The sequence below is a fragment of the Gymnoscopelus braueri genome, assembly GCF_963280865.1.
Source record: "Gymnoscopelus braueri genome assembly, chromosome: 2".
NCBI classification, from domain to species: domain Eukaryota; kingdom Metazoa; phylum Chordata; class Actinopteri; order Myctophiformes; family Myctophidae; genus Gymnoscopelus; species Gymnoscopelus braueri.
The window spans coordinates 12115522-12128665 of NC_137604.1; the positions used below are offsets into that span (position 1 = coordinate 12115522).

At 39.5% G+C, this 13144-nt stretch overlaps 1 protein-coding gene across 1 annotated transcript; it reads right to left on the minus strand.

The window, feature by feature from the left end:
* Window positions 1-4924: 4924 nt before the first annotated feature.
* Window positions 4925-12943, minus strand: sfrp2 (secreted frizzled-related protein 2). The gene is made up of 4 exons (XM_080447438.1): window positions 12608-12943; window positions 10936-11227; window positions 8317-8397; window positions 4925-7397 (listed from the first exon to the last, which is right to left on the minus strand). The coding sequence occupies exons 1-4, from the start codon at window positions 12830-12832 to the stop codon at window positions 7093-7095; spliced, it is 903 nt and encodes a 300-aa protein (XP_080303564.1). The 5' UTR covers window positions 12833-12943; the 3' UTR covers window positions 4925-7092.
* Between the last annotated feature and the right edge of the window lie 201 nt (window positions 12944-13144).

Consider the following 13144-nt stretch of genomic DNA (forward strand, 5'->3'; position numbering starts at 1 on the left):
GATTAGGAAACAAGCCAAATAAGTAACTATGCTTTAGAAACAATTAAGCCCAAAGAACTACCAATATTTACAAACGACTTTACAGAAAAACAAGCCCAAAGTCGCTTATGATAAGCGGACATGGCAACACTAAAACCATCCCCTAGAGCTGTCATTGGTTGAGGGCCCGGGGGGGGGGGGGGGGGGGGTTGTCATGGCGACTACAGGACTCATGACATGAGAATGCATGAACTAGAATAAATAATAATGTTGTATCTACAAACTTAGTGTCCACTTATTAACCACGTATTATTATTCTAATGATTTTTTTTTTAATCATTAGGCTACTTATTCTTTTGATTTTTCCACCACTTATTATTATTATTATTATTATTATTATTATTATTATTATTATTATTATTATTATTAGCATTATTAGCATTATTATTATTAGACTACTTATTCTTTTATTGATTTTTCCCAACAAATAGATAAAAGGAAACACATTATTGTGCTTGCATATCAGCTCAGATAAAGGGAGGGTGTAAAGAGAGTAAAGATAATGTAAAATAGGAAATTAAATTAAATCAACACTCTGATGCGTTATTAATGCGTTATTTATTATGCTTTCATGTGTTATTGAGTAAATGAGTAAATGGATGATTCGACACTGCATGATCAGTGGTGTAAAGTAACTAAGTACATTTAGTTACTTTACACCACTGCACCACTGCAATATGAGCTGGTAGATCTTCTATTTTCAAACATTTTAGGCTACTTTTACTTTTGGTATTTTAAGTATTTTGATGCCAATACCTATGTACTTTTACTCAAGTAACATTTTGAACACAGACCTTTTGCAATACCACTTTTAATTGTGGTATTGCTACTTTTACTTAAGTAAAAAGATCTGAGTACTTCTTCCACCACTGCTTGTCTGAAGCCTATAGATTATGCTTCATAAACAGAATAATATAGTCTTCTGACATAATGCTGGGATTTTAGTTCCTGTCCTTCCCAGAAATTGTGAAATGGTCTTAAAACTACTTTAGCTGTGTTTTTTATGTTGTAATTCCTTAAGAGAACTATTTTCCTGTAAGTAAGTAGCATTGTGTTCCTTCCGGCCTATTAGCGTAAATTGCGCAATCTCTGTTGCATTGTCCGAGGTGGGAAATAACGTAGTAGCCTGCTGCTGTGTCATCTGTGAGATACGCCTATTATATGAGCCATAGGACAACTATGAGGGATATTCTACTATATGAGCCATGGGACAAGTATGAGGGATATTCTACTATTATATGAGCCATATGACAAGTATGAGGGATATTCTACTATATGAGCCATTATAATGGCTCACATGACGCTCGTCTGTCACAAAAGTCATGGCGCAACTTGTTCCTGGTTTTAGAAATGTCTCTATTTACAACTTGTACATCTACATAAACGTTTAGTTTTCAAATATAAAGTACTTAACCCACGGCCACAGATGTAACAAGTTGAAACGCTTTGGTTTAAGTACCCATGCCTTCCGTATTGTTCAATAAAAAGCATTTTAATCCGATTGGTGGCCATTTTCTTAAAATGTCCTTCATATGCTTTCAACTACGCGACCCTATCGGTTGAGAGGTGTATTGCACTCTGATACATTATAACTGTATGAGAAAATGCTTTTTATTGAACAATACGGAAGATACGGGTACTTAGACCCAAGCGTTTCAACTTGTTACATCCGTGGCCGTGGCATCAGCACTTTATATTTGAAATGTAAACGTTTGTGTATATGTACGGGTTGTATGGAGAAATGTACTAAACCAGGACAAGTTGTGCCATGACTGTCATGATGACAGTCAATTTCAGGGCTAATGAGCCATAGGACAAGTATGAGGGATATTCTACAATTATATGAGTCATAATAGGACAATATGAGGGGTATTCTACTATTATAGGCTATGACCCACAAGATAAGTATGAGAGTGGTGGAAAAAGTACTCACATTTCTTACTTAAGTAAAAGTCCAAATCAATACTGCAATGTAGAAATGCTCTGTTTCGAGTAAAAGTCCGAAATTCAAAATGTAGGCTACTTGAGTAAAAGTACAAAAGTATTGGCATCAAAATGTACTTAAAGTAGGCCTACCAAAAGTAGTAAGCACTCATTATGCAGAATGTCCCATTTCAGTTTCCAAATGTATAGAAATGCTTTGAAAATAGCAGATCTACAAGCTCACAACAAAGTGACACATTGTGAGCTTGTAGATCTGCTATTTTCAAATAGCTGAAGTATAGGGTTGAAGTGAGTAATGCATGTTTTGTAATAATAATCAAAATCTACTAAGTAACTAGTAACTGAAGTTTTCAAATAATTGTACTGGAGTAAAAGTATAATATTTGCGTCTGAGATATAGTGGAATAGAAGTAAAAGTACTGACAATTGGAAATACTCCATGTAGTAAGTAAAAATACCTCAACATTTTACCTAAGTACTTGAGTAAATGTAGTTAGTTACTTTCCACCACTGTTTTTTATGAGCCATTGGACAATATGAGGGGTATTCTATGTTTATATGTATTTTTTATTTATTTATTCAAGGACCCCCAGTTTCATATGCATTAGTCGACGGACCCCCATTTGAGAGCCCAATCTATAATGTAGGCTAAATTAAACTCTGAGAGTGTACAAATGTTGTGTAGCTATTTGGACACTCTCAGTTACAGACCCATAAGGGTCGATTTGGACCGCCGGTGGTCCCCGGACCATATGTTGAGAATCAGTGTGCCTCATTATGAGCCATAGGACAGGTATGAGGGACATTCTACTTTAGATTCTATCTTTATTTCATCTCTGCATCAGCAGCATGCATCAAAGGAAGTGATGATAGCTCTACCTGGTGGACAACTTTAACACCAGTGGTGTAAAGTATCTATACCAGTGGTGGAAAGTAACTAAGTACATTTACTTAAGTACTGTACTTAAGTATAATTTTGAGGTATTTGTACTTTACTTGAGTGTTTCCAATTTCCAATACTTTTACTTCTACTCCACTACATCTCAGAGGCAAATATTGTACTTTTACTCCACTACAATTATTTGAAAACTTTAGTTACTAGTTACTTTTCAGATATAAACTATGATATAATGAAACATACATTAACCACTTTAGCCCTATTTTATACATAGGCTATTTGAAAATAGCCGATCTACAAGCTCACAACGCGTCGCAGCGCGACGCGTTGTGAGCTTGTAGATCGGCTATTTTCAAATATTTTGTACTTTTACTTTTGGTACTTTAAGTACATTTTGATGCCAATACTTTTGTACTTTTACTCAAGTAAATTTTTAATTTTGGATTTTTACTTGTAACAGAGTATTTTTATATTGCAGTATTGGTACTTTTACTTAAGTAAAGAATTTGAGTACTTTTTCCACCACTGATCTATACTCAAGTAGACTACTGTTGCCTATACTTAAGTACAATTTTGAGGTATTTTTTTTACTTTACTGGAGTATTTCCAATTTTCAGTACTTTTACTTCTACGGCCACTACATCTCAGAGGCAAATAATTGTACTTTTACTCTACTACAATTATTTGAAAACTTGTACTAGTTACTTTGTAGATTTTTATTATTATTACAAAACATACAGTTACCACTTCAGCCCTGTATACATTTCAGCCATTTGAAAATAGCCGATCTACAAGCTCACAAAGCGTCGCAATGCGACGCATTGTGAGCTTGTAGATCTGCTATTTTCAAAAGATTTGTATACATTTTATACATTTGAGAACTTGTGAAATGGGACATTCTGCATAATGAGTATACTTTCTACTTTTGGTACTTTAAGTACATTTTGATACCAATACTTTGGTACTTTTACTCAAGTACATTTTGAATTCTGGACTTTTACTTTACTTAAGTAAAACGTGAGTAGAGTACCTTTTCCATTCCACCACTGTTCAATTATGATAAACCGATTTAATTAATCTACAAAGATGCCAGTTGAATTATGAATTCACGGGAACGCAGATTGTGTAGCATTATTATGGATTCTATTTTTTAAATATATTTTTTAAGACAGTTGCATCATTTGGAGTTTCATGTTAAGATGAATTTAACCCCCATTCCACATGTATGGAGTTATTATTTATGACACATTTATTAGGCTATATTGTGGTCAGTGGCATCAGGTAAGGTTAGGTCTAGCCTACTACTTGAATGTATTTTCCATTAGTGAAGTCTTTATAATCCATGTTATTATTGTAGAATGATGCCATGCACTGGGATGTTTTTGAAAGCCCCCCACAGCTATAATATAAGCCAATAGTGATATATATTCTTCATGTAGTCTGGTTTTGAGAGAAACCCGGGCATATCCACCAGTGGAATCAGTGTATTGGAAAACAAGTGGAAATCATCTTCAGACTTCCCTCATACAAAACTCCAATGGACTGTTTGTCCTTATGAATGGAAATTACTTTCATTATCATGTGGTCATATTATATGACCAGACAGTGATATGGAAAGTCCACTAGATGGCGCTGTTTGATCATTAATCGTGTTCTGACTCAAACCATCAACTTAATAAATTACTTGGGCCAGTTGAATTTGTTAAATGGTTGCACTTGCACCAATATAATTACCTAACTAATTCATTATGGAAAATAATCATCTATAATTTAATACAATAATCGATTAATAGGCTAATCTATCAATATGTTGGCCATGTCATTTGAAGAGTAAAACAAAATATATATATAGTGAAAATAGCCAACCTACAAGTTCACAACACCTACACCGCCACGCAATGTAAGCTTGTAGATCTGCTGTTTTCGATTATTTGATTAATCGCAGAAGTAATCGATGGAATAATCGCTAAGAAAATAATGGATTAGTTACAGCCCAATTGGTAAAGGAGGTTCATGCTCACAGACATTGTTGTAAATGTGTACGTCATTTATTTCACATTGCATAGTGAATAAACATAAATCTGTCCGAATACGGCTTCATGAGTTTATTGCCTGCAAGTTTCTGGTTGTTAACAGCAGTGGTTCTCAAACGCTTTCATGCCAAGGACCCCCAAAATGATATGTCTTTTGGCCGCGGACCCCCATCCCAAATATTTTGTGCCAGGACATTTATGAGATTTTTCAAAAATGTTCAAAAATAGCAGATGTATAAGCTTGCAGCGCGGCACAAAGTGATGCACTGTGAGCTTGTATATTTACTATTTTTGAATAGCCAACGTATAAAATATGGATAAATGGGGTTAAAATGATTGTGATGCTGTATTAACACATTTGGCTGGGGACCCCTTGGAACGCCCTCAGGGACCCCTGGGGGTCCCTGAGGGGTTGAGAACCACTGGCTTGAGGGGTTGAGAACCACTGGCTTACAGAGCAAAATTTAATGTGTCTACAAACCGTGACATTTATCTCTGAAGACTATGTACAAAGCAAAGTAACACCCATATTTGATATTTACAGAGTAATATTGCAAATTAATACTTTACAATACACACATACACACCAGTGGGAATATCTGCATTTTCCAAGTCGTTGCACTTTGACAAAAAAAAAAAATCATTATCAGCCCTAATATACAATTCTGATGCTCTTAGTTAAAACTTAGTTTTAGCAGGAGGAGGTGAAATATGTAACTTGAAAAAATAATATAATCAATGTTAAAAAGGAAATATTAAAAGTCTGAACTAGAAAAATATTCCATTTATTACACTGTGGGGTAGAAAAGTAACGTTATACAGTGCAGTATTGAGGCTCAAGTATATAAAAAATAATGACCAACAATATCTCAGACATAATGTTGAACAGGCAGAGAATATAGCCAGCTATCTCTCATTTTGCTAGAGAAAAGGGGGGAAGGCAAAAATAAACACACACACAAGCACACACACCCACACGCACACTCACACACAAATCACTTAGTTTTGTCTCTGGATGTCACCAGGCACACATGTCTCACAAATTCACTCATTGATATACACCTAAATATCTGTCCACGTATATCTGTATGTATAGCTATAGTAGAACTGGCTATGTATTGGATACAAATATTGCCTAATGTACTGACCAGGTTCTGTACACAAAAGCTTTGGGGTTATTTTATGTCTGATGTGGTGGACAGACCGGAAACATTTTCTGTTGATGGACTGTTTGTGCCAAGAGTTGACTCCCTGCCGGAATTTGGACTTTCCTTCGACCACTCGTAGGCGGGTAGAATGGCTTATCGTTTTTTCCCCACTCTGACAGAATCCTACTCCCCCTTCGCCAACTCATATACTGGAGGGTCTCCAGGCCCCACCCACCATGGTGGTGGAGGAGTGTAGCGGGGCAAGGGTGCACGGTAGGCGGGTGAAGGTGGCTGTGTGGAGCTAGTGGAGGACTTTTAGCAGTGCTACAGAGCGCCATAGGCAGCTAAAGACCACCATTATGGAGCTACAGAGTACCATAGGGGGCTACAGAGTACCATAGCAGACTACAAAGTACCATAGCAACCTACAGAGTACCATAGGGGGCTACAGACTACCAGGTGGGTAGTGAAGGGGGGGGGGGGGGGTCGGATTCCGTCAGGGAGTCAAATTTCGGCAAACACCAGGCCTGGCCCGTATAGCTGCTAGTGTGATTAGTTCCCAACTCCAGAAATGAAGTTAGAAGGAGAATAGCTTGAGTCAATGGGAGGCACATTGCTCACAGAGTGGGAAGCTCTGGTGAGTTAGACTGTCGCTGTTTTTTGTCTTTGTGAACGTTGTTTTTAAAATGTCGTATTCATAATTAGCCCCCGATGTTGCTGTTTTCTAACCAACACAGTCAAAACCCCTGAGAGATGATCTAACGGACCTGTGGTCGATTTTTAACCCTCTCGCTGTTAAAACACTCAGGATTTTTGCTGTGTACCACCACCACAATGAGATATGAGTTATGTTTAGGTATGCAGCCAATATAGATAACACCTGTTCAATGACCATGAAAGCGACGAACGGGAGCATTGGACGGAAGGGGGGGTGTCTGACGTTCGAACAGAAAAAATCTCTCTCTCTCTCTCTCTCTCTTTCTCTCTCTCCCTCTCTCCCTCTCTCACTCTCTCACTCTCTCCGTTTGTTTTAGCACTGCAGCTTACGGATGCTCCGGGAGATCCTCTTGAACTCGCGCTGCCCTCGCTGCCAGCGCTTCAGCGAGGTGATGACCAGGTGGCCGTCCAGCTTCTGGCCCATGACCAGGTAGGCGGCGTTGATGTCGTTCATCTCCTCGCAGACGCACTGCAGGCCGTCCTTAAGCCACAGCACGGTCTTCCGCAGGTCGCGCTCCGTCACGCCGTTCAGCTTGTAGATGGTCTTGCTCTTGGTCTCGGGGACGATCTTGGTGTCGCCGTTGATGTAGGAGATCTCCTTGACCTTGATCTTCAGAGCTGCACAGGTTGGACGGGGACGGGAGGTGACGTGAATAAACAAAGACGTATTGTCTCATTGAAAACATTCATCCTTTGTGTTGACATGGATACATTGTGGACAGTAGAACTGATGCCAGAATTTTGGGTTCAATGCTGATATCGATTTTGGAGGGTCCTAGAGTATACCGGATTACTGATATTTTGGCCCATATTTAGTTTTTACTACATTTTTTATCCCACGATTTTGTAACCCCTTTTTCACCCGGTGCCAATTTTCTAAGTGATCCTGGGCGCTACACTCCCCCCACCAGCCTAGGGAGCCCAGGGCCGAGCTCATGCCTTCTTCAATGCATGAGAGCCAACTGACCTTCTTGTCACCTGACAGGGGGGAGTTTCCCCGGTAGGACGTAGCGTGTGGAAGGAACACGTTATTCCAACCAGTTCCCTTCCCCTCCATCAGGCGCCCCGGCTGTCATGGGGGAGGCGGTATAGCGACCAGGATTACTACATGTTTTTGTGAGGGTATTAACTACCCTAGGAGATACGGGAAGAACATGCAAACTCCACACAGGGTAGGCCCTTTCGCCAACCCCACCTAGGTTATGGGCGCTGATGACGCGGAGGAGAAGACACGCCCCCAGCGCCCACAGCGTCCCCTGCGGGAAATCGAACCCAGGACCTTCTAGCTGTGAGGCAACAGCGCTACCGACTACATTTGGCCCATATTTTATCCAAAATAACAAAATCAATCAATTCTAATCAATTTGAGAAAAAAAAAAAATTGTTTAAAGTTCAAAAGCGTATAGATCATCTGCTTGTAGATCTGCTGTTTTTTTTAAAAAACATTGATCTGATTGAGTCGTTTCAATTGATGCCCATTTCTATCCAGTGGTATACAGATGTTTGCATGGTGGTGTGTAATAAATGAAAGACTTACCAAAGTCGTTCTTGCAGAGGTTGTCCACAATTTCATTGTCATTTTCATCTGTCTCCTTACAGGCGTCACACACCCTGGGCACTAAAACACAATAAACCACTTAGGTGTTAACCAACAATCTTAGACATAGCCATACATGATGTCCTGCGGCGAAAATAGCAGCTCTACAAGCTCACAACACGTCACTTTGGGAATCTTTCTGAGCTCGTGGATCTGCTGTATTCGAACTGAACTCATTTATTTGACATTTCTTTTCCTATAATGAACATGCCCAAAACAGGGATGCCAGGTTTGAAAGTGATTAACTGCTAGCGAAATATAAAGAATATTGATATTCTGTAGGCTATATATTGTCTCTGTCGGGTGGAAACCTCATAAGTCCAAAACTGTTACTTTTCAGGATTCAAATTCAAAAGTAGCAAAAGTAGCAGATCTACAAGCTCAAACTTCCAGATCTGCTATTTTTGATGCTTTTGTGTGACGCTGTAGTATGATCAAGTAGGGCGTTAATTTACGAAAAAACACAAAAAGTTAATTTTGAATATTTGACTGTATTCAATACGTATATCATTGACAAGTCAAGCTCAATGCATTCTAAGCAACACTAACTGCTCCCAAGTGTAGACGTGCTTTTGACTCATCCCAGTCAGTGGGGTAAAGTAACTAAGTACATTTACTCAAGTACTATACTTAAGTACAAGTTTTAGGTATTTTTACTTTATTTGAGCGTTTTCATATTTTGATACTTTAGACTTCTACTCCACCACATCTCCACTGCATTTATGTAAAACCTTTAGTTAAAAGTTAATTTGCTAATGTATATTATTAGGTGCTATTACAAAACATACATCAACCACTTAAGCCCTATTCTATACATAGGCTATTTGAAAATAGCCGATCTACAAGCTCACAACGCATATATTGCAATGCGTACATGCACTTATCATTTTGAATACAGCAATGACTTTTACTCGTAACAGAATATTTCCACACTGTGGTATTGCTACTTTTATTTAAGTACAAAAATCAGAGTGCTTCTTCTACCACTCCAGTATGTTAGAAGTTGGCCTAAATCATTCATTTACATGGTTCTCAGAGTGGGGTCCAGGGACCTTCAGGGTACCCTGAGGGGGTTTCAAATGGACCCTTAGAGGTCTGTAACTCTGAGAGTTATGGGGGAACCACTGGTTGCGTTGATATAAATATCTGAATTGATTTTGCATATGAAGTGCAGATGTGTTGACAGGCTTGGTCATGTTGCATGTTGATTCATGCAAGTCTAAGTTTGTACGTTTTTATAAACCAGTCTGGTTTTGGATGGAAAGCAGTGCTGGGAAAAGTACATTTACTCAAGTAGGCCTACTGTACTTGAGTAAAATGTTGAGGTAGTTCTACTTTACCCAAGTATTTCCATTTTTCAATTATTCATAGGCTACTATCCTCCACTATACATCTCAGAGGCAAAATAGCTAGGCTACTTTTTCCCCTCCTCTACAGTTATTTGAAAACGTACTGTCTATTCAAAAAGATTATAGATCTGCTTAATTTTTTGTAGATTTTCTTAGAAAGATGTTTTTCCCCCTTTGAAAACTTTTGAAAAGACTGGTGCATTGGGACACCCACGCATAATGACGTGCTTATAGGCTACTACTTTTACTCAAGTACAATTGTGAAAACAGGACCTTTTGCAGTTGGAACTTGGAGCAGAGTATTTCTTCATTACTAGCCTACTCAGCCTAAGTGAGGAACAGTGGTGGAAAGTAACTAAGTACATTTACTTACTTTACTTTACTTACTACTAAGTACTACTTAAGTACAATCTTTTAGTATTTTTACTTTACTGGAGTACATCCAATTTTCAGTAGCCTACTTTTACTTCTACATCTCAGAGGCCAGGGACGTGCTGACCACTGGGAAATTTGGGACAATTCCGGAACGGCCGCGCCATTCCAGGCCGCCAAGACAGGGCAAATGGCCGGTGGGCCACCCAAAAAAAAATATATTTTATATATTTATATTTATAGTTTTAGGATTATTACGGTAATTTCCGGGTCGTGCGGCCCAATTATTAGTTCCGTCACTGTTTGGGCTGGGATGCTTTTCAGCAGTGGAGTAATTTACATAGGGCTGCTGGGTTAAAACAGTGAAACGCATCCCCCCCCCCCCCCCCCGTTGACAAAACGGTGGGCCGGTGAATTTTGGTCCCAGCCCGCCCCTGTTAGAGGCAAATATTGTACTTTTACTCCACTACAATTACTTTAAACCTTTAGTTACTAGTTACTTTGTAGATTTTGATTATTATTGCAAAACATACAGTAACCACTTCAGCCCTATGTACATTTCGGCCATTTGAAAATAGCCGATCTACAAGCTCAGTTGTGAGCTTGTAGATCTGCTGTTTTCACTTGTGAAATGGGGCATTCTGCACAACGAGCACTTTTACTTTAGGTACTTTAAGAATGATGCCAATACTTTTGTCCTTTTAAATTTGGCATAACAGGACTTTTTCTTGTAACACAGCATTTCTACATTGATACTTTTACTTAAAGTAAAAACAAAATTGAGAACTTCTTCCTACACTGCATGCCTAACAGTAACACCACCACCCTTAACCCTTACCCTCCTGGGTGACCGGCGCCTCCAGGTGGTCGACGCCCGCCGGCGGGATGCACAGGTCGTTGTCCATGGGGAAGCGGCTGCAGTCCAGCATGTCCGGCCAGGGGAAGCCGAAGGCGTTCATGACGGGCGCGCAGCCCTCCATCACGGCCTCGCACAGCGACCGGCACGGCTGGATGGGCTCGTCCAGGTCGTCCAGGCACACCGGGGCGAACAGCGAGCACAGGAACTTGCGCGTGTCCGGGTGGCACTGCTTCTGCACCAGAGGGATCCAGGACGAGGCCTGCTGCAGCACCTAGTAGATGAATTGAATGTAATTACACAGGACTGGACCTTAAAAGGGATAGTTCACCCAAAAAATTTACTTATTTTCTATCCAATTACCTGGATGAATTGAATGGAATTACACAAGACCTTAATGCAAGTGGTTCTCAACCAGTGGTCCGGGGACCACCAGTGGTCCCTTGTGGGAGGGGGGGGGTACCCCAGTGAAATTAGATAACGTAGATAAATAGCACATCTACAAGCTCGTAGCAAGGCATGATCTGCTATTTTTGAAAAATCTTGAAAATGTGTGCATATCTTTGAATATAAATATATTTTAAAGCGAACATTTTTAACTTAAATCTTTGCTTCTGGGGGTCCCTGGCACAAAGCGTTTTCAGATGGGGGTCCGCGGCCCAAATATATATCAATTTAGGGGTCCTTGGCATGAAAAAGGTTGAAGACCACTGCCTTAAAGAGATAGTTCACCCAAAAAAATTACTTATTTTCTATCAAACACCCCATGAAGCCTTGAATTCATGGAGATTTTTTGTTTTAAAATATCTCCATGAATTCAATGCTCCATGAGGTGAGTAATCAATAGACAAAATGTCATTTTGAAACAAGCCCTGATCAGGGCTTATCTGGGTCCTTTTAGCATTCTGTTGTATACCCACTGTGCCTTGTTTTTTGCAAACTGTCAATAAAGTATTCTATCAATCAGTGGTGTAAAGTAACTAAGTAAATTTACTCAAGTACTGTACTTAAGTAACATTTTGAGGTATTTGTTTTACTTTACTGGAGTATTTCCAATTTTGTGTTAGTTACTTTGTAGATTTTGATTATTATTACAGAACACACATTAACCACTTCAGCCCTATTTAGACTTTGGCTATTTGAAAATAGCAGATCTACAAGCTCACAATGTGTTGCAATGCCACACCCGATTTAAATACATTTTTATACATAACGATATTGTGAAATGGGACATTCTGCATAATGAGTACTTTTACTTTTGGTATATATTTTAATACCAGTACTTTTGTACTTTTACTATTTTTAGTAAATGTTGATTACCGGACTTTGTAACTTGTAACAGAGTATTTCTACATTGCAGTATTGATACTTTTACTTGCGTTTTTTTTTTATCATTACTTTTTACACCACTGCTGAATTGAATACACAGGACCTTAATGGAAACAAGCCCTGATCTGGGCTTATCTGGGTCATCCTTTTAGCATTCTTTTGTATAAGTCTGTGCCACACTGCCTTGTGTTTTGCAAACTGTTAATAAAGTATTCAATCTTTGAAAACGTTCCCTAATAAAAAACATTATAAAAATAATAAAGTAGGCTATTCAGTAAATCAATCAATCAATTAATCAATCAACCTGAACCAACCAATGAATCACCTCGTTCATGGTCTCGTGTCCCAGCAGGTTGGGCAGCCTCATCTCGGTGTACTCGATGTCGTGGCAGAGCAGCAGGTTGGCCGGGATGGGCTTGCAGTTGTTCTTCTTGTTGTAGAAGAGCTGATCGGGCTGCTGGCCGAAGTTGTACAATCCGTGGATGGCTTCCATAGACGGTAACAACGTTGTTATCATCACCCAGATCGCCGTTAGGAGGAAGCCCTGCATTTTGAAGGTGAGATCAGAGAATATAGGCAACTATATAAGTTTGGGGGACCGTTATATTCTGTTGAGGGGGTCCTATGGGCTCACCGGTGGTCAGTCAGTGCCTGTAGAGAGGCTGCTTGTCAGTGACTGTGTCTCTACTCTGTAGTACCACTGCTTTTTCTTCCAGGCATGCTAGGGAGGAGTCTGGAGGAAGACCCTCATGGTTGCTATACACCCAGGGGTTCCCAAACGTAGGGTCGCGGACCCCTTGTGGGTCGCGGATCCGTTTTTTAAGGGTCGTGAGTAAAATATCCCATTTATGCACTTTTTTTC